Source organism: Lygodium microphyllum, chromosome 9, assembly GCF_053477565.2.
Source record: "Lygodium microphyllum isolate KBCC chromosome 9, Lygodium_microphyllum_v1.1.10, whole genome shotgun sequence".
NCBI lineage: Eukaryota > Viridiplantae > Streptophyta > Polypodiopsida > Schizaeales > Lygodiaceae > Lygodium > Lygodium microphyllum.
This window is the reverse complement of record NC_141143.1, coordinates 5,324,026-5,346,219: the sequence shown is the minus strand read 5'-3', so window position 1 is coordinate 5,346,219 and position 22,194 is coordinate 5,324,026. Positions and strand designations below refer to the sequence as shown.

The following is a 22,194-nucleotide window of genomic DNA, read 5'->3' as shown; positions in this document are numbered from 1 at the left end:
CTTTAATGAAAAAAGGGAGGGGAAAGAGAAAGAGGGGAAGGGAAAAGGAGGGAGGTTCGGAAAAGGGGGTAGGTTCGGGGCTTTCTGAACCTATTGCTAAAATAATATAGTAGTAAGATTCTCTAAAAATGAAAAGCATTAGTCTTAAAGCCACTCACATAAACCCTTTCCCTTCTATGACTCTTTATATAATGTCTTGGTATTATAAGCCTTTCATCTTACATATCTATCCAACATTATGATTCACTCATAGCTCTTGCTTGTTACCCATCTTAGACGTACTCAATGACCCTCCATCAAAAGGCACCACAAATGATTTATGGTTATTAAAGTTGTAAGTTCCCCCATTATGAGAAGAAGCCATATATGAAATCTTTGGTATTCTCTAATTGGTTATGTACTTTCTATTTCTTTCTTACATTCTGTATGCTGCACCATGTAATTTTTGTAACCTAAACGTTAATTTTCTATTTACATAATACTGGCAAAACCTACACAATTGAGAATTATTCTAACATTGTCCATTCTTTAGACATGTTCTATTAAAGCTTTAGGTCTAACACTATCCATTCTTTAGACAAGTTCTATTGATTCAAAGGCCTACACATTCTTTCTGTTAAAGATATGTGAATATGTATCACGCATGCATTATACTTACTATAGATCTTCAAAATAACACAACAACATGGTTCACCTTTCATTTTGTGCTAGATATCAAGAGATTGCAAATAGGGTAGATGAGGCTTTGGGATTCATGTCCACTATTGGTTTAACAGTTGATCACCCTATCATGACATCAACAACTAAGTTTTGGACCTCTCATGAATGCTTGCTACTTCCTTATGAGCAAGCTATGACTCGTCTAGATTTGACAACTGATTTATGGTATGATTGCTCTACACACATGTTGTGGGTAGAGGAGAGAACCATGCAACTAGATGGTGCCCACATAGAGTTCATGCGAGGGATAGCAAACCCTTTGGGTCTAAAGGTATGCATTCTCTCCTTGCATTTCTACTATCACAATGATTAGAAATTGTTTTTGTTCTAAAAAGACAACTAAATGATGAGAAATTTCATCTTATAAAGGGACATTATATAGGAAAAAATTGAGATATCTCTCTTAACACTAGTTTGGTATTGTTGTAGGAAAAAGTGTCATTTCTAAGATTTAGGAAAGATTTGTTTAGAAATGCAATACTTGAAAAACCCTATCTAACTAGATATCTATATGAATTGTGGTATACATGAAAAATATAAAACCTTAAATACAATCATAAATATGACCTTGCTTTTAGTGAGTTGCAACAATTCAATTTTCAAATATGCTTGCTTTGCAAATATGGTGAGTTCTTATCATAAAATTGTATACTTCAAGTGCTCTTCAAGTGGTTGTAGATGATCCATTAAAGGCCAATAATATAAAGAGAAATTAAAAGTGGTTGTGATTCCTTGCACTGGTATGGTATTGTTAAACATGTCAATCTTGTCTACATAAAAGTAATGGCCAAATACTTCTTTGTTTAGGTTCCAATTATTTATACAAAATCCCTTATGTAGTCCAAGTCTTATGTAGGGTTGTGACATCCCTCACTAGAGAGACCAAATAATTATCCTTTGGGCCTCCAATAGGCCCTTCATGTAATAATATACTCCACTAACATTGACATTTTCCATGAATTTTCACATGATCATAAGAAACTAGTGTTATTCACATGATTAGCTAGCATAGAAACTATGTTTGACTCATAACATCTCATAGAAGCTATGTAAGAAATATTGGTAAATATAGAGCACATCTTACATATGAGAAAGTTCACAAAAATGCAAATTTAGCCTTTTAGTATGTGATACTAGAAAACACAATTTGGGCTATAGTTGATATTATGACCTCAAATTTGGATCCCAAAGAAAGATAATTCATATGTTCTGTGAAGTAAGATGATCTCAAGCCTCTAAAATTGGTGGAACAATGTTATAAGGAGGAGTTCTAGTCATTTTGGTCATAGCTTGGAAAAACAACTTGGAGTTCTGAAGAATTTATTCTCTAAACTCTTACTAAAACTCAAATTAAAATATGGTTTCATTTAGCCAAGTTTTTTAAGCACATAAGAAGCATATGACAACACTCAAACCATAAATTCACCATACCAATATACGATAAAATAGTTCTAGGACAACAATTAATTAGCATATTACATCAAAGTATCCAACGAAACATTTATGTTCTATTGTTAAACTAGTGTTATACATTTATTTTTTAGCTTAGAAATTTGATGTCTATATTGATATACATCTCAAATGAGTGATCAAAATATAGGTTAGTGACAAAGTAGATCCCAAAGAGCTCGTAAAGGTCTGTCAATTGTTGAATCCAAAGAATAAGGTTGGGCGTTTGACTATGATTGTACGGATGGGAGTTGAAAAGGTGAGGGCCAAACTACCTCACCTCATCCGAGCTATCCGTGAAGCTGGCCTAATTGTCACATGGATGAGTGATCCCATGCATGGAAACACCATCAAGATCCCCTCAGGGCTAAAAACAAGATCCTTCGATGCAATTCAGGTGCATCTATGTTTTCTCTCTGTGTGTGGCCCTCTCTCTACATGTGTGTCACTATGTGTGCTTTTGTATTTGTGTGTATACATGCATGTGTGTGTGCGTGCGTGTAGGTAATTTTTTATAACATAACCATACATGAATTAACAAATAAATTGTGTACAGGCAGAGGTCAAAGCATTCCTTGATGTTCATGAACAAGAAGGAACCTATGCAGGTGGCATCCATTTGGAGATGACAGGACAAAATGTGACTGAATGCATTGGAGGATCAAATACTATCACCGTGGAGCATTTGAAGAGTCATTTCCATACACATTGTGACCCTAGGCTCAATGCATCACAATCTTTGGAGTTGGCTTTCATCATTGCTGAGCATCTATGCAAAAATAGAGCTAGCATCATCAATTTTGGCCACTAGAGACACCTTTATACTTAAGGTATTGTGTCTCTATTGTTTCCATCTTGTAAGCAAGGCATATCTTACAAATTTCCACAAGCAAGTATAGTTTCAAAGGTTGGCACTTGCCATCAATGATGTCATGTCTTCTCTAAAAACAAGTGAGGACTAGAGCAACATTTAACTCGCTAAATTGTTGATATTAATGGGCATCCCTTAATGTGAGATTCTCCAAGCCCATAATTTTGAAGTTGCAACTATTTTTTCATATGCCCTTTTACCTGGAAAATGCTATTTGAGCTTAAAGAGTTACAAGTAAGCATCTCTTGCTCACATTGTAAATGCCTAGAGTCATAGTACTAGTATTTATTTTATTAGCTTTTTCCATCATGGAATGATCTTGGGATTTTGCATAAATACTAGTGCAATGATTTGATTTGATAGAAAGAAGCATTTGCTCTACTTTCAAATGATTGAATTAAACTCTATTTTGAACATTCTCATGTGCTCTTTTTTCGTAAAGCACCTTTTTGCTTTATTAGGCTATTCATATAGATATGTATTGTCTAAAATATTCTACTCAATTGAATACATTAATGGATGTTGTTAGTTTTTTTTTTTGCTTAAGATTGTCAATGCTAGTAATGTTGTTGATTATTTGAGGAATATAAATGTGACAAAAGTTTGGCATCAACAAAAAGTAGCCCTTTATGGAAGGCCCAACTCTTATTGAAGGAGACTATGGCTACTATTTGCTTATTATTAATGTTCATGCACATACTTCCATTTTTGTGGCTTAGAACTATCACTAATCTCCTTAAGGGGAAGAGGTCACTCAAATATTTCTAATGTAGCATGTGCGTTCAACATATCATGCATAAAAAAGATATCATGTACGTTCTTTTTTATTCGCCAAAGACTCATACATGGGGGCATTTTTATAAGTGTTATAGTGGATACCTCAAGCTCTCATAATAACTCTCATGTTGTACAAAAGCCATGATATTATTATATATATATCAATAGCCATGTTACATACAGTGAGTGATGTTCTATTTAAAAGGAGTTCCTTTTATTTTGAAAAAAATGGCACTATAAAAAAGTCACAAAAGTGACTTTAACAAAAGTTCTAGCACATGTGACTTCAAGTACATGGAATACTCAAGAGTTTTAGATGGATGGGTTGCATACATTTCAAATCGAATCCCATAAGTGTTCAAAACGTTTTGAAAATGTATGAATAAAAATTAGCCTTTCTTACTTATAATTATCTGATTATTGTGATTCAACAATGTATTCAACAAGAAATCAAAGTTCTATAAGATAACAAAAATGTAGCCATTTTTGTCACTTCTTTGCTTGAAAATTAGTGTTCATGGAAGCTTATATAATGTGAATGTCAAAATGTGTGTTTGCTTTCATCATCCAATGTTAGTAACCACAAGTTGAGAGTTTAAGTTCACAATTATCATTTTGGAAAGTTTGAATATGCACTTTTTCTTGCAGCTAAGAGGAATCATAAAACGTATGTACCATTATACAATTCAATCAATGAATATTTCATTCAACTGCTTGAGAAAATATACGAATATATTTACATACTAGTTATGTGTTGTTGTTTGGAAGAAACTTGTATGTTCATATCATACAAATAATCATTTTATTTTAGTAAAACCCGCATATATAGGGTCTATAAATAAGTAAACACATGTAGTAGACATGGTTTTAACATGCCTTGCAAATTCCCTAGAGCAAACAAAGGGCTTCCATCCTTACAAGAATAGTACTTCACCCTCACTTACATATGGGCTTTCAATGCAAAATTTTCCATGTCAACTAATGACCTTGGGCCATTTTCTTCTCCTTTGTTTGTGTTCAAAGCCAACAAATGTTCATTCACATACTTGTTTATAGAAAGCATGATGCTAAATTGGCTCTTCCAGTCAAGTAAAATGTGAGAACATGTATACTTAATCATGAAGAGAGTAGAGAATGGAGCTTCTTCGAAGTGGTCCCCCTATTTCACGTGCTCTAACCTTCTTACTATTTGGATATCACGACTAGAAGAACAACAAGAAGAAAAGGAGAGAGAATGTTGAGTAGTTTTTCTTTCCTAATTCCCTAACTCACTTGCTCACACTCTCTCTCCCTCACCTCAAGCTATCATGATGAAGCAAGCAAGATGATAAAGAAGCTAAAGAAGAAAAGACTCTCAAATGGTTTGCAACACAAGCATGAGCTTTGACATCACTGAGAAATTATATAAATATGGTTTACCAGGCAGCTAGCCTCAACCCTTGTCCACTCTCAAGTCTAGTATTCCCTCTTTGACATGGCATTGGTTCTTTACTATAACTTCTCAATGATGTCAAAGCATGAGCTTTGACATCATTGAAAAATTATATACATAGAATTCACTAGGTAGCTAGCTACTTCAACCATTTTCAACTCTCAAGTCTAGTCTTCTCTCTTTGACATGCCATTGGTTCTTTACTATAGACAAATGGATGTGCTAATGGTTCCACTTATTTTGCGGGTCTTATGTAGACAAATGGACATGCTCATGGATCCACTTATTTTTCCATTGGCTCTTTATTCTAGACAAAAGGATGTGCTCATAGATCCACTTGTTTTTTGGGTCTTATGTGCATGAATAGAATTCAAAAGTGATCTGTTTGTGACTTTGGGGGATATGAAAATTTGCATTGGAGTTAGCACGAGTCTCACATTTACAATACATATTCTCCACATGCTACGAGATTTTGGCAATAGACTTTATAACTTGCAGTGGCTAGTTTCGAGAGTGGTAAATGAATAGAGATAACGATTTAAAGAGATTTTGAGGCCTTAAATGTCTTTGAAAATTACTATTCTATTTTTCTAGCCCCCACCTTAGTCTCTTCTTGCTATTTCGAGTTGTTGGCTATTATTTACTATTTTAGTAGTTATTATTTCTCATAACTTATGAAAATGATATTTCTTGTAACTTCTAATAACATGAGTAACTTTATTCTCTTTTTTACTCTCATAGATACTATTTTGGATACTTTAGTATATAGAATAGCTATTATTTTTGACAATTTTAGAATCAGGTTAACATGTACTCCCTCCTAGAAAGGGTACATGTCCCTTGGCAATCTTGGTCAAATATAACGTATTCAGGCTTGCACCAAAGATAGGGAATGCTAGTACTTGAGTGGTAATTTTTTGGAGGATTAAAATGTATTGTTGATCATGAAGATTGATATTGTTAGAGATGAGGAACATAGTTGGCCTTGTTCTTGGATGGGTGTCCTAGTTCTCAAAGCTATTAAGGATTGTGAATATATAATGGCATAGTTGTTGGCATGCTTGATTGAAAATACTTCCTTTTCGTGTGGAACTTGAAGGGTTAGGGAGAATGGATTGTGAGTTGTGGAAGGTGGAAGAGTTACCATTCAAGTAGAGGTGATGGCTTCAAGCTCTCCACAAACTTCTATACCTACAGATTAAAACTTCATGTATGTTCACTTCCTAAGGGAGTGCTTTTATTTTTTCTCATGCACAAGGTACATTTTTTTGGATTTTGAGATATTCAAAATCCAAGTATTCCTAGATTTTCCAATACTTCAAGACCCAATCTACGTCTAGGTTATTGTGCAAAGATTATGTAACTACAGGTACTTACACATGCTAGTACTTTGTTAGAAGATGGCTTCATTGGGATTCATCTTATTGTGTAGTGATGGTTAATATAGTGGCAACATTTCATTAGTTTAGGAATCAAATGCACACTTATTGCTAAGAAATGCATTCCATGTGAAGGGAGTGAGCCCAGAATGAAAGCACGTGAGCACAAAAGCAAGAGCTATGGTGAAAGGAGCAAGATGTATGTGTGTGTGTGTGTGTGTGTGTGTGTGTGTGTGTGTGTGTGTGTGTGTGTGTGTGTGAACTCCAATAGTCACAATGTGTGATCGGCCTTTCCTTTATTCAAATATCACTAAAAGAATAAAGAATAAAGTGACAATGATGGGTGCCTGCCACTTGTAGTGTAACAATATGTAGGTACTATCAAATGTCATTGAAAGAATAAAAAATAAAGTGACAATGATGGACATCCACCACTTGTAGTGTACATGTGTGCGAGTACTGTCAGTGTAGCAATACATGGGCGGCTAGACATAGGTGACTTTACCCTCAATAGCGTCCCACTTAAAGGTGAATATGTTCCTAGTGAGGAGAGAATAAGAAAAAGGTAAAAAAGTAACAATGTACATAAGTACAGAAGGATGAGGAAATATGTCATCTCATCCAATGCCCATCAACTTCTTAAAGTTAGTGTACGCTAGGACTCGTGCATCCTAGCCACCCTAACATATATACATAGTTGTTGTACCCTTTAGGTACCACATGATATCCTTGACGGCATCCCAATGCCATCTGCTAGGTGTAGACATATAGCATGCCATAACTCCCACTACAAATCTTATGTCAAGATGAGTGGCTATCATGGCATACATCAAACTTCCCATGACGGATGCATCAGGGAACTTGGGCATCTTGGCCTTCTGCTCATCAGACTATGAAAAATAGGCATGACTAACCATCATATGATAAGGTAGAGGACAACCAATATGCTTACCATCTTGCATATGAAATTGCTCAAGGACTTTCTAGATATACTCATTCTATGATAGATAAAGGACAGAGCAATCATGTGTGATGCACATCCCAAGAATATGTGATTCCTATCCCATGTCCTTCATCTCAAAGCTCTTCTTGAGCTAAGTTTTCAAGGCATCTAGCTCATCATGAGCTCTCCCAACAATAAGCATATTATCCACATAGAGTACCAAAATCATAAGACTGCCATCACATGCCTTCTTCTATATAAACATGGATCCATAGCACTATGGCTATATCCCTATGAATGTATAAAAACATCAAACTTGTGGTATCATTCCCTAGGTTTATGCTTAAGGTCATGAAGGCTCTTCCTCAAGTTGCTCACTAGATGTTCCATGTCTTTTTCTTCAAAGCCCTTAAACACAATATTAGTGAGTTTGGGAATCTCCGAATTCCCATTTTTTGAATACTAAAAAGGTGGCACCCAGATAACATGCCCATAAGTTTCTCAAAACCATATGATGTGACCTATCATTGAAAAACACTTGAAAAATGGAATCTATTGAGCTATAGAGTGCTCGATTTGGAGTTATGGTGTTCACGTTATGACAAATCCAAAGATTTGACCACATGTCCCAAACTTATGGGAAATTCCCATATTTCTCAATATGGTATTCTTAGGCTACTGCATATAGATTTCATCATGTAAGTCCCTATGAAGAAATGTCATCTTTACATCCATCTGATAAAGGTCCATAGTAATCAATAAGCTGCATAGGTTTGTCATTTTGACCACAGGATAAACGACTTTATCAAAGTCAACACCATATTCCTACTTGAAACCCCCAGCTACTAATCTGGACTGATTAGCAAGCTTGGGACGTCCACTGATATTTTTCAGTTTGTATATCCACTTCATGGCAATGCCTTCCTGCCACTAGGAAAATTAACCAAATCCCATGTATGGTTAGTCTATAAGGAGTCAAACTCCGACTGCATAGCCTTGTCTTATGAGTGACTATCATCTCTATAAATGGCCTAGAAAAATTGAGAGTTTACAAAGGTTTAATCAATTGAGCATCCTTCACTAATAGCTTTCCACAAGAATGTGAATCGCTTTTGGAATCAAGATCAGTTACATCCAATTTGTGAGGAGAGGAAGAATTAGTTGGCAATGTGAATAAGGTTTTGAGTGTGAGGGAGAGGATGTGAATGAGATCTAAGCTGAACTCAATTGAGAAGTGAGTAAGTGTGACAGAGGCTTGAATGAAAGGCTCAATTAGATAAGGATTTACCTTACCTTAGGTAAAGAAAAGCTTTTAAATCTTTTCATCAGCTAAAAGGTGTGAACCTGGTAGCCCAAATTTCTACATCTCTCAATATGAAATCATTGTACTCGATCTGTGCAGGGACGTTCTCTTAGTGGCAGTAGTAGGTGATGTATTTGTGTAGGGGCTACACAAGCTACTCAAAATCTTAAGGGAGAGAATGAGCACTTATGGCCTCTACATAAATGGGATCAATCTCCTCACATTAAGCGATGCAAAATAAGCACTACCTAGCCAAATTGGAAGTGGACTAGGTACTTTTTACACACGATTAGAGAGATAATGATATAAAAGATAAAGAAAAGAGAATGTGTGATATAATATGAAGCAAATAATTGAAATTCCTAATAACCAAAATGGTAAGGGAGACAAACACACATAAGTGGAGGGATAATAGTGATGACGATCTAGGAAGAGAAAGAGAAAGAGAAGTGGAGAGGATGATGGTGTGGAGGGTTTTGGGATAGTGGAATGGGAAGGAAGGGGATAATGGGGGAGGGATGGAGAATGAGAGAGGATGAGGACAAGAGTAGGCGAGGGTGAGGGTATAATGAAGTGGATGATAAAGAGGGTGATAAATTTGGAAGATGAATAGGAGATGAGGGAGAGAGAGATGGTGTGTGTGCGATGAAGTGGAAAAGAAGGGTGGTGGAGTGGAGATGGATGGGGGAAAAGTGAAGGAGAGGAAGAGAATAGAGGTAGTAAGAATGGTGGTAGAGTAGAGCATGTGTGTCCCCCCCTTAAAGAATCAAAGGGGTCTCCTTTTATAGACACTTGGTTGGATTATATCATCTACTAATACTAATTAATTAAGTATAATCTTGATTGATTAGAGTCCCCAATTGGATGATACACTAGGTGATATAAGGCCATGCATGGAGTCTCCCTTCACAATGCATTTTGTTGTCTTGTATGCATAAGTCTTTATAGTCAAGCTTCCCATAAAAAATAATAAGAAATGAAAGATAAACTACAAAGGTTGAAAAATATGAAGTAGAGTTGTGCATGTGCATTACTAATATAATGTGATGTTTTACAATATGGGATGGATTGTTTTACAAGGTTTTGACTTCAAAGAATATGAAAATATATATACACTTTTTACAATATATTCCATCCTCCAAAAGGAGTGGAAGCTTGCTTTGGAGATAGATTCATGGACAAATATATTATGCATTTTCTTCCTTTGATCACCCAAATTTTTTTATATGCATGCATCATTTATGAAGCTCCAAATATTAAAAAGGAGGAGTGTCATAGTTAATTTAATAAAAGGCTAGGAAAAGTGAGATATGCACGAAATGAGAAAATATAAGAGAGAAGAAAAAAAATTCAAATGTATGCACACCATATGGGAGAGTTATTAGAGTATTTCCTTAAAATACTCAAAGATATGTGTGTCCAAGCTTGGCTCACCTTCTCCTTTCATTTTCAAAGATCTTTGATCCAAGTGACTGACAACTTTAAATTTTTTGTAGAAGGTGTCTTCATGTCCCCTTATCCTTATGTTGACTTTCTTGTATGCTTGGCATCATTTCCTTAAATGTGAGGACACTCTTATGCACCACCCTAAGGTTTTCTTGATGTCATGCACCTCACCTCTGAATCCATCCAAGCCCAATGCTAGAATTATTGTAGATAAATATTCCCAAAGTGAATTACTTAGAAATGAATTTCTTAGGGGAAAAGTAGATCACTATTATTTGGTAGAAATGTGTAAGCCTTTATGATAGGAGCTAAAATGGGTCGGCACTGGCTATGGCACTAGCCGAACCTCATGCACACAATAGACACCCCCACCACAGCCTCATGGTCCAGGAGCATCTAAGACTCACTCTACACTAAATGCTAATGTTAATTCTGTGTTTGTATTAGGTCATAGTCCAACGTTTACCATCCCTTCTCCTCAAAGGGAGATCCCATAACATATAGGCATAATACCTCATAGCACAAACATAGGAAAGCACCTCTTGGCTGATTCTCGTGGCTCCATTACGACTCTCCTACACCTCAAGGATTGGCCCCAAGATGTGTTGCTCCAACATAAAGTACACACGATACAATCTCCACTCTTTCATTTTGAACGTATTCCAGGAGATACCGTGTGTCCTTACTAAACAATTCCCAAAGACGATCGACTAGCCTACAGATTAGGTTGTCCACACACTTAAGAGTAGGTCATCATAACGGAAAACATGTGCTATGCATCCAGTTCTTCATATTCTGATACCATGGTTGATATGCACATGCAAAAGTGGATGATCCTAATGTGCTCGAACATAATTTTCAATAAAAAACGTGTAATGCACAACCAGGCTTTCCAATGCTCATTCACTAACTCGTTGCAGCGATGTAAGGATAGTACTGAGACAATGCTCATGCTACTATCCTCTTAATTAAAATACTACGAACCCTATATCATGATATTCATAAGCAAAATCAGCAATAAACATCACCCAAATCGCATCATTCAAACACCCACTCTCTACTTTTAGGTAGTGCTTATGTTGCATAGGTGTAGGGGTTCCTTTTGTCATGCTTTGATGTATGAAAAGCGATAAATCATGAACTTTGACAAAGAGATAGGGAAGACTGAGGCTAAACCTCATGCTTCGCCACTACCATCTTTTTTTAAAAAAAATTATGAAGCATATTTTTATTTTTTTCTTATTTTTTTCTTATTTTTTAGCATTTATTTGATAATAATCAATTTTTTAATTTTCCATATACCAATTATTTCAACATACTAAATTTTAATTTTATGTTTTATTTTTTTTCATCGGAACACATTTCACCCACCCAAAATGACAAAACCATCATTTTACCCTTAAAAACCGCATTTCGAGTGTTACGGGATTTTAAAAGCGCATGTAAATCATTATGAAATCAAAATTTTCTAATAGATAGCAATTAAAAATAATGCAACTAGTACTCAAATAAATTTTCATCACATAAGAACATCATTTCCATCATAAAATGTCAAAAAAGCTTAATTTCGTTCATAAAAAATAGTCATACCACGTTTCTACGAAACCCGAGACATATTAAATGACTGCATGACCAAAGAATAGAGCCTCCATTGATCTCAATTCCATGCTTGATGTGTAGCAAATGATTCTTCCTTTTAGGTAATGTGCATGAACAGCCCATAAAGAGAGAGAGGGAGGAGAGAGAAATACTAGAACTGGTTCTATCAATCCAGGCAGGACAGGTGGAGAATGGTGATGGAGAGTGAAACCAAAGTGTAGATCAAGGATATAGTCAGTCTAGGGGGTTGTATTGAACCTCCATAGCCCCCCTCTCCCTAAAAAATCGACGCCCGTACAGAGACATCATTTTTTCTCCACACCATCACGAAAAAGCACCCCCCCCCCTCTCGTGAAATTTTGGGGGTGCCCAAGGCCCCCCAAAGGGTGGCACCCCTTCAACTCTCAAGTGACTAGCCATTTTTTGGCACTCCTCCCGCGTTCGACCTCCAAATCAACTTCTGAAAAATCTCGGGCATCTATCTCGAGGTCCTGCACTACCTGGCTCTTTTCGGGGTCTCATCTAACATCATGAAAAATTATCAAAAATACAAAACCACTGCTTGGTTCATCTTTAAAGCACTTTTGGAACCCGTCGGCTGCTTTCTGCTTAAAATTGACTCAATTACCTATGTCATCTTCGACGAAGTCTATTTTTTTGTTGAAATTGGGATTTTTTGAAAAATTTTGAGCATGTTTCCCGAGCAAAATCCACCTCTCATTGGCAATCATGAGATAGGGCGAGTCAACCCATCGAATCCTACGAACATATCTGCACATAAACACAACCATAAAGAGCATCAAGGTGATACAGAAAATACTCAACAAAACACATCACAACTCTCATTCTATCCCTCCCTGTCAAAACCAAGGCATGAAATCCACAAGGAGTAGGTCTAGCATAATTGGACAGAAAGCCCAAAGCTAGTCACTAACAAATTACTCCAACACAGCTAAGCTAAAAAGAATTATCAAAGAGATCATCCTAAGTGGTGGTTTGAACTACCTGCCTAACTAAGGACAATGCAACCAGGAGCTCCTACTAGGTGAGGACTCCTATAGCCTAATCAAGAAATATTGTCTTTTAGCACATTGTCCTTTGAGGCATTTATTTTCCATACTCAGGCGTGTAAAAAGGAGGGAGCTAAGCATAGTGACCCAAGGAGAATAGGGCATTGGCCTTAGGTCCTACCTTGGTACCTAAGAACCTACCAAGCCCTTGCAAGGCGACACTTAATCCTTTTCTGCCACTTACTTTTATTTTCGCTCCAACCTTCCTTATTTTCTTTGCTTTTCAGCTAGATGTCACCCCCAAGAAGACAAGGCATCGGCCTCGGGTCTTGTCTCGCCCCCAGGAACCTACCATGCCTTTGCAAGGTGATGTACAACTGCTCAAGGATTTTCCTTGCTTTCCTTTTTCTCTTTTTATAGAGGGGTTAGAACCCATTTTTACACACCTCTATATATTCATATATTGCCTTTAGATAGTTAGGGTTTCTTTCCATGTATCATCATTTTGTCTAGCAGGCTTTTCTAATAGCCTTACAACTAACAGAAACTCCTAGGATGGTCGCCTAACAAGTTAGCGGAACAGGGTCACTAGAATTCCCGTCTAAAATAGGTCTTTCAGTGCTGGCAATGCCTTTGCAAGAGGAAATGACTACTCAAACCTCCCCCAGACATACATAACCTAAACCTGTGACTTCATGCCTTGATTGTCGGTCCCCAACAAACAAAAATAGAGAAACCCTTACATACACATGTATCATTAATTGCTTAAGGGAAAAGGGGAAAGACTTGGGAAGGGGACGAAACCACCTGGAATGGTCACAAGAAGCTCCTCCATAGCAAAGGCTCCCTCCAACGACTTCGTCAACCTGTATGATGCAATCGCTAAAATAGAAAACTATTATATGTACTTGCACCAAATAGACATAGGGCCGTCTTTGGCCTAAAGAAATAGCACGTTTCATTGCAAACTAACAAGCCCTCTTGGCCTAATAAAATCAAACATTAAAACCTTAAAGCAACTGGCCCTCTTGGCCTAATGAGATCAAACAGAATAGCACCTACGCATCTCTCCTTGGAATAAGACAGGTATACGAAAATATGCTCCATTCCAAGGGGAAAAATAGGGCTCTCATCCCTAAACTAAATGCATCAAGTTGTGGCCCATCCCTCCTACATATATAGCAAGAGGGTACGCATATCATGTCATCTGATCAACCTATGTCCAAGTTAATAGTGGTAGATGGGTCTTGACCACTCTTCACATTACCCATACCAACCATCACCGGTCATATAATGCATGGTCAAATAAAATCCCCCACAAGCAACCAAGTCCTGTCTCTCATTATCAATAGCAACATCCGGACTAGGACCACAGTTGAAGAAGAGGTCCTCTTCATAAGCAAAATTGGCTACTGAATCCGCAAACTAATTCCAAGAACGTGGGATCAGCTGAAGAGAGATGCTCTCAAATTCATCAAGTAGGGTCATAGTAGTTCGATAATACATACAAAGGATAGGATTCTGGACTGTGTATGTCTCATTTAGTTAATATAAGATAAGCTGGGAATCCCCTTTTACTAACAACCGTCGAATACCACCTTTCTTGGCAATGTTCAATCCCATAATCAAGACTTTATACTCTGCCACATTGTTAGTGAATCCTACCCTGAGATAAACAGCTAATTTCATTATGACTCTATGTCGAGGATCTTGGATAACTACTCCAACACTCCCTTTTTTATTAGGGCTCTTGGACGCCCCGTTAAAGTATAATGTGTACGCCCACAATGGGTTTACATAGCCAGCCATCAAGAACTCCCCTATTCGTAATTATGATAGTCAAAATTCAACATATTTAGAGGATAAATTGACGGCTCCATCCCACCTTCTTCATTAAACTCAACAGGGATGCTTGTCAAAATTTGTAAATAGTGATGGCAGAAAACTTTGATTTTCCACACAAAGGTACCATCCTCTTGCTCAACCACTTTGTATCCTTTGGTCCAACAGATAAGCTTCCCATGATGATATCTTTGCTCTAGATATGGATGCTCCAAATAAGGGATTAACCGCCCCATCAACCAGTTTAAGCTCTCTTGCAGGTCTCAAATCATCCCTAGCATGGACCTGCAACGCATTTAGCACATTAGCATACTAAAAAATAATAAGATTTTATCTTATTAAGATTAACCTTATTTTTAAATTCCACTTCTTGTAGATCAACTAGTAAAGCCGTAGACTTTCCTAACTACCTTGTGAGGGCCATCCCATCTAGGTTCCAAATCATGGAACCGCTTCATCCGACGTTTAGCTACTTCCTGGTGTAGCAAACTCTGCAATTTGACCTCATCTAGGTGGGCTATGGTCATAAAATACTTGAATAGGGCATCTTCCTCACCCAAAGAATGATTGATTGCGAATTTGATGGTCGAAAACTCAATTTCTAAGAGCAAAGACACACTTCTCCCCATAAACTAATTTGAATGGGGTGTGGCCAGTGGCTCATTTAAATGTCGTGTTATACGCCCATACCGCCACATATAATTTTGTATCCTAGTCCCGTTTCTTTTCGGAGACTATCTTGGACAGGATACCCACAAGCTGCTTATTGGTACTTTCAACTTATCCATTTTCTTGCGGATTATAGGGAGTCGTCTTGTTATGCTTAATTTTCCAAGTTTCAATTAGACTTTTAATCACTTTGTTTAAAAAGCGAGTTCCATGGTTTGATACTATTTCCTTTGGCGGACCGAAATAATCTGCTCAAGTAGGAAATTGGTAGTCTCTTTTGCATTATCCTGCCTCATCACCCGTGCTTCTGACTACCTTGTGAAGTAATCTGTTGCTACTATAATATATCTCTTCTGAGTAGTAGATGACGGGGTAATAGGATCCACAAAGTTGATGCCCCACTTCGCAAATGGAAGGGTAGCCATAATCGAAGTAAGTGGGTGCTTCATATTCTCTCTACTGTCGTATCTTTGACATGTATTGCATCTCTTAACATACTCAAATGAATCATGGAAAATGGACGGCCACCAATATCCAGCTCTTAAAGCCTTCTGTGCCGTCAACTACCCAGCAAAGTGCCCTCCACAAGCAGAGTCATGGTACTCATCCAGGATAAATGGAACCTCGTCAAGCATCACACATCGGCGATAGATATCATCAACACCCTGCTGATATAGTGTTCCTGCGATCAAGGAAAGTTTCAATGCCTATTGTTTAATTTTCCTCTTCTCGGATTTTGATAGAGTAGCTCAAGTCTCTCCTATAGATAGATAATGCCTTATAGCAGCATACCAGGAGGAAATAGACATTGTATCAATCTTAAACAATGTTTCCATGTCACTTCCTTCAGCCAAGACCTCTTTCGGCTCTCCGAAATAATCCACAAGACATTCTACAATGCCCTATAGCTTCCGTGGCTTGCTCTTAAACTTGTAGTCAAACTCCTGCAAAGTGATTAACCACTTTGCTAAATGATCATGCGATTGTAACTTGTTCACAAAGACCTTCCGTCTTCGTATAAAAAACCACTTTTTCATAAAGAATGTAGTGCTTGAACTTTTTGGTCGGAAATACCATTGCAAGGCACAACTTCTCCATATAGGTATAGTTAATTTTTGATATTCCCAACTTCCGACTAGCAAAAGCTATCGGATGGTACCACTTTTCCTCCCAAATTCGGGATAAGCAGCAGAGCTGATACTATACATGGTGGCTGCTGAAAATATGTAGAACATTTTGCCCCTTTTAGGTGCTTTTAAAATAGGTGCTTTGGCAAGCTCTTGCTTCACATCATCAAAAGATACTTTGCAAGCATCACTCCATGCAAACTGACAATTAAAGGACAATAGGTTTTCAGTGGCAACGTTCTTTCTACCAGGGCATTGATAAACCTCCGATAATACCCTACCGACGATAAAAAGCTATACACCTCCTTTGGAGTACGCTGCGGACACATGGCACTATGATCTTGTTCTTTTCAGGGTCAGTCACCCTATTGAACTGACCACATGACCTAACAATGGCCCATAAGGCATCCCAAAGACGCACTTCCGTGGGTTAAGAGCTATGCAAAATTGTCTTCAACGCTCAAAACACTTCTGCAAAACAATCAGCTGCCTTTCTCTTGTGGTGGCTGTCCCCAAGTCATCAATGAATACTTTTAACTCCTTTGGGGAGATGTTACCAAAGGTCTTGTCGGCTATTCTTTGCCATGAACCAAGTGTATTACATAAACCAAATGCCATCACATGGTACACAAAGTTACCAAAGACAGTTTTAAATGTCATTTTAAGCTTGACTTGCTCAGCAATCACCATTTGGTTATACCTTGCAAAGAAATCCATGAACGAATATATTTCCCTACCCGCTAGTTGATCCAAATTTTGGTCAATAAATGGAAATGGGTAGTAGTCCTTAACAGCTCTCTCACTCTGAGGAGACTCGGGGTAAGCATCCACTATGACATGATTGGCACCTCTACCTAGAATCACTCGACCAGTGGGTATATCGACTTGACAGTCTGTTCGTAAAATCCATGGCTTGCCTAGCAAAAATCAATAGCTAGGACGTCATGCAAACCTTATCACCCTAAAGTCCAGGTAGCATTCCACGCTTGCAATAGTAACATGGAATTTAGTGATGCAATCTTCTGATTGCCTTAGACTATCATCAGCCATCCTAAGAAGTGTAGAGCTATCTTTTTGGATTTCTAAACCTAGCCTCTCTTCAAGTTTGAACTCATGATATTGATCGAGGATCCAGTGTCCACGATCGCGTGCTCTACTAATATACCATCCACGTACGTTGGAACCCTGGGACAATGCTTTTCAGCATGATCGAACCAATCTTCTCCCACTCATGCTATGCCCAAAGTTTCTACAATATACCCAATACGAATGATTTTATTAAATTCATTGCATACTCCTGGAGACAATTTAATCAATTGCAGGAGATTCACGTCTGGTTTGACTTCGCAAAGAGCACTTGCTAAATCAAAGTCGTGGTAGTTAGCCAAATTTCTCTTCTCTTGCCAAACCGGTCCCTCCTTTGGCCTTTGGAACGGCTTTGGTGCCTCTTTTTAAACTTTTGCCTTCTTTCTTGGCAATCCTTTATCCTTCTCGGGATCAACTTTACTATCAACAGGCCTTAGAGGTCCACCTTCCATATCAAGATTCAAAACTTGCTTGCCCCTAGCATCTTGCTTAGGGTTTCTCTTGACAAGTTTTACATTTCCTTTGTCACCCTCTTTAGTCTTTTGAAATCTTGTGACGGCTCGTAGATTAGAAGTTTCTGTGTCATAGACACGTATAGCCTCAATAAGACTGACTCCACTGCCATGAGGCAACTCCTCTACAATAGCCTTTCCTCGTTGTAGTATTTGTCTTGGTTCCTCATCTTGTTGGAGATTATTCCCTTGTGCGCGACGATTAACTGGACCTGGCAGTTTACTCCCTTGTTGGAGAGAACTGATCTTACTCCAACAGGTAGCAGCTAAGTGGCCAGACTTTCCGCAAATATTGCATTTGACATTCGGACAATTCCTAGGGAAATGTTGGTCACGACACCACTTACAAGTGAATCTTGAGGGGGCACCCTCTTAAGGGCATCGACTCCTTATCAAATTCTGCTGCTTCTTATGGATATTGGCATCCACATCTATTTGTCTATATTGCTCAGAAATGTAATTTATGTAGTGCTTCATCATGTCCTTAACTTCGCCAAGGACATTAGAGGCACTCGACTCATAGTCGCGATTTTCTGTCAATCATCCCATCGGCCTAACCACTTGATTTGGAATCAATCGCTAACCTACTAGGACAACATTCAGGTTTGTTACTTGGCCTCCACCACTTAGTAGGCCCATCTGACTAGCCATAAGCAAAGTCATACTAGGAGGAGCTGGTAACATAAAAAAATTTGGCATAATACCCCCTCTTCCATTCGCATTTGACATGGGGTCCCCTTGACTCCCGTTGGTCAATGTCAAATTATTACCATTCCAATTTATCCTTGCTGCATAAGCTACTTGCAAGAGCGACTCTACTCCTTTTTCTTGGGTAATAGCAGTGTCAATGCCGGCCAAAGCGACACTACTCAGCTGCACTTGGATGTTGAAATCTAATCCATGTGGAAAATATTGCAACTATGCAGCTAGTGGAATGGGAATATAAGTATTAATTTTGCAAAGAACTTGCTTTAGTTTCTTGGCATAGGCATGGACATTCTCATTTGGCTCTTAATGTGTTACATTCAAGACATGCAACCAATACTATCCACCCCTCTCAGGGGCAAACTCTCTACGGAAGGCCGTGAAGAATTGGTCAATGCTAGTTATGGTTCCAGCCTCTAAACCATGATACCATACTATTACCCTTTCTTTTAATGTCATATTGAAGAACATCATTAAGTGTCCTTCGTCTTGGATTCGATAGTTGAACATGAGTGTTTGAAATTGCTTACTATGGAGTTCTCCATCTTCTTTTGCTAACCCATGAAAGATGGGCAAAGGTGCTCCTAATATCGATAAATCTAGTGTCCCTGTTGGAATTGCGATGGGTTGTGCCATGGCTACAATCGGATATTGACAACAGGAGTTTGTGTAGGTAAAACTACACCCCCATTTGAAATGGGTTGATTGAATGGAAGAAGGGAAGTACTAAGACTTCCTCTTGCACTCAAAGGGCTGCTTATGACACTTAGGTTATTAGAACCATTGCCACTTATGCATAGTGGGCTGCTCCTTTGAGAAGAATAGCGCCTTAGAATCTCCCACCACTGTCTAGCCCCCTCAGCATGTTCCTCTTTTTGTAATTCGCCTCTTGACGGTTCTTGTCAGAGGACATAAACCAACTATTTGGTCCCTAGAAACCCTAGATTTAAAGCCACCACTTATTGGTGGCTCCCAGCAAACGCATCACTGATGGGACCTAAAATGGGCCAGCACTAACTATGGCACTAGCTAGACCTCATGCACACAACATACACCCCCACCACACGGTCTCGTGGTCCAAGAGCATCTAAGACTCACTCTACACTAAATGCTAATGTCAATTCTACGTTTGTATTAGGTCATAGTCCAACGTTTACCATCCCTTCTCCTAAGAGGGAGATCCCATAACATATAGGCATAATACCTCGTAGCACAAACATAGGGAAGCACCTCTTGGTTGATTCCCGCGGCTCCACTGCGACTCTCCTACACCTCGGGGATTGGTCCCAAGATGTATCGCTTCAAAATAAAGTATACATGATATAAGCTCCACTCTTTCATTTTGAACGTATTCCAAGAGATACCATGTGTCCTTACCAAACAATTTCCAAAAACGATAGACTAGCCTACATATTAGGTTGTCTCACACACTCAAGCATAGGTCATCATAACGAAAACAGGTGCTATGCATCCAATTCTTCATATTTCGATACCATGGTTGATATGCACATGTAAAAGTGGATGATCCTAATGTGCTCAAACATAATTTTCAATTAGAAACGTGTCCTGAAAAACCAAGCTTTCCAATGCTCATTCACTAACTCGTTGCGACGATGTAAGGATATCACCGAGACAACGCTCATGCTACTATCCTCTTAATCAAAATACTACGAACCCTTTATCATGATATGCATAAGTAAAATCAGCAATAAACAGCACCCAAATCACATCATTCAAACACCCCACCCCCTACTTTTAGGTAGTGCTATTGTTGCATAGGTATAGGGGTTCCTTTTGTCATGCTTTGATGTATGAAAAGTGATAAATCACGAACTTTGACAAAGAGAGGAAAAACTGAGGCTAAGCCTCCTGCTCTGCCACTACCATACATTCACAAACACTCATTATATTTTTTCTTATTTTTAAGAAGCGTGTTTCTATCTTTTTTCTATTTTTTCTTTTTTTTAGCATTTATTTGAGAATAATCACTATTTTTTTAGCTTCCTTATACTAATCATTTCATCATACTAAAATTCAATTTCATTTTCCTTTTTCCCCCATAAGAACACATTTCACCCACCTGAAACGACAAAAGCATCATTTTACCCTTAAAAATCGCATTTCGGGTGGTATGGGATTTAAATAGCACATGTAAATCATTATGAAATCAGAATTTTCTGATAAACATCAATTAAACATAATGCAACCAAAACTAAAACAATTTTTCATTACATAAGAATATCATTTCAATCATAAAATGTCCAAAAAAGCTTAATTTCGTTCATAAAAAATAGTCATACTATGTTTCTACGAAACCCGAGACACATTAAATGACTGTGTGACTAGCAGATGGAGCCTTCATTGATCTCAATTCCATGCTACACATCAAGATTCATCATCTCCATTAATCTACATCATCATTTGCTTTAATCTCCTTTTCTCTATTCTTCCTTCCAGATAATGCGCATGAACAACCCATAGAGGAAAGAGAGAGGGAGGAGAGAGAAATACTAGAACTGGCTTTGTCAATCCGGGAAGGACGGGCAGAGAATGGTGATGGAAAGCGAAACCAAAGTGTAGATCAAGGATGTAGTCAGTCTGAGGGGTTGTATTGAACCTCCCTAGTCCCCCCTCTCCCTCAAAAATCGGTGCATGTGCAGAGACGTCGTTTTTTCTCCATGCCATCACGAAAAAACACCCCCCCCCCCCTCTCATGAAATTTTGGGGGTGCCCAAGGCCCCCCAAAGGGTGGCACCCCTTCAACTCTCAAGTGGCTGGCCATTTTCTGGCACTCCTTCCGCGTCCGGCCTCCGAATCGACTTCTGAAAAATTCTGGGCATCCGTCTCGAGGTCCCGCACTACTGGCTCTTTTCGGGGTCTCCTTCGACATCATGGAAAATTATCAAAAATCTAAAATTGCCACTTGGTCCATCTTTAAAGCACTTTTTGAACCTGTCGATTGCTTGCTGCTTAAAATCGACTCGATTACCTATGCCACCTTCGACAAATTCTATTTTTCCATTGAAATTTGGATTTTTTGGCAAATTTTGAGCATGTTTCCTGGGCAAAATCCACTGCTCACTTTATAAACATTGGTTCCTATATAAGGCTTAAACTACGGACCCAAAAGTTATGCACACCTTACATGATTCTAAGAGGAGGTTCACATGGAAAAATAAAAGGTTTTGAAATGCACCCATCACTCTCTTTCTTTCTCTCTATCTCTGTGTGATCAAAACAAAATCACACCCCTTGTTTAGCACCTCCAATATGAGATTCATACTAAGCTTCTTGATTGAATTAGAAATCACTGTCGCTTGGGAG

At 38.2% G+C, this 22,194-nt stretch overlaps 1 protein-coding gene across 3 annotated transcripts in view; it reads left to right on the top strand.

Moving 5' to 3' along the window:
• Positions 1-3,376, top strand: part of LOC148030773 (phospho-2-dehydro-3-deoxyheptonate aldolase 2, chloroplastic-like) — a 9,354-nt gene extending 5,978 nt beyond the window's left edge. The window contains exons 3-5 of one of the 3 annotated variants that reach the window (XM_087684280.1): positions 712-991; positions 2,321-2,566; positions 2,726-3,374. In XM_087684280.1, coding sequence (XP_087540406.1) covers positions 712-991; positions 2,321-2,566; positions 2,726-2,980 — 781 coding nt within the window. In that variant the 3' untranslated portion in view covers positions 2,981-3,374. Of the gene's footprint in view, positions 1-711; positions 992-2,320; positions 2,567-2,725 lie in introns of all 3 variants that reach the window. The other 2 variants (XM_087684281.1, XM_087684282.1) reach the window with 2 other exon arrangements.
• Positions 3,377-22,194: the final 18,818 nt, after the last annotated feature.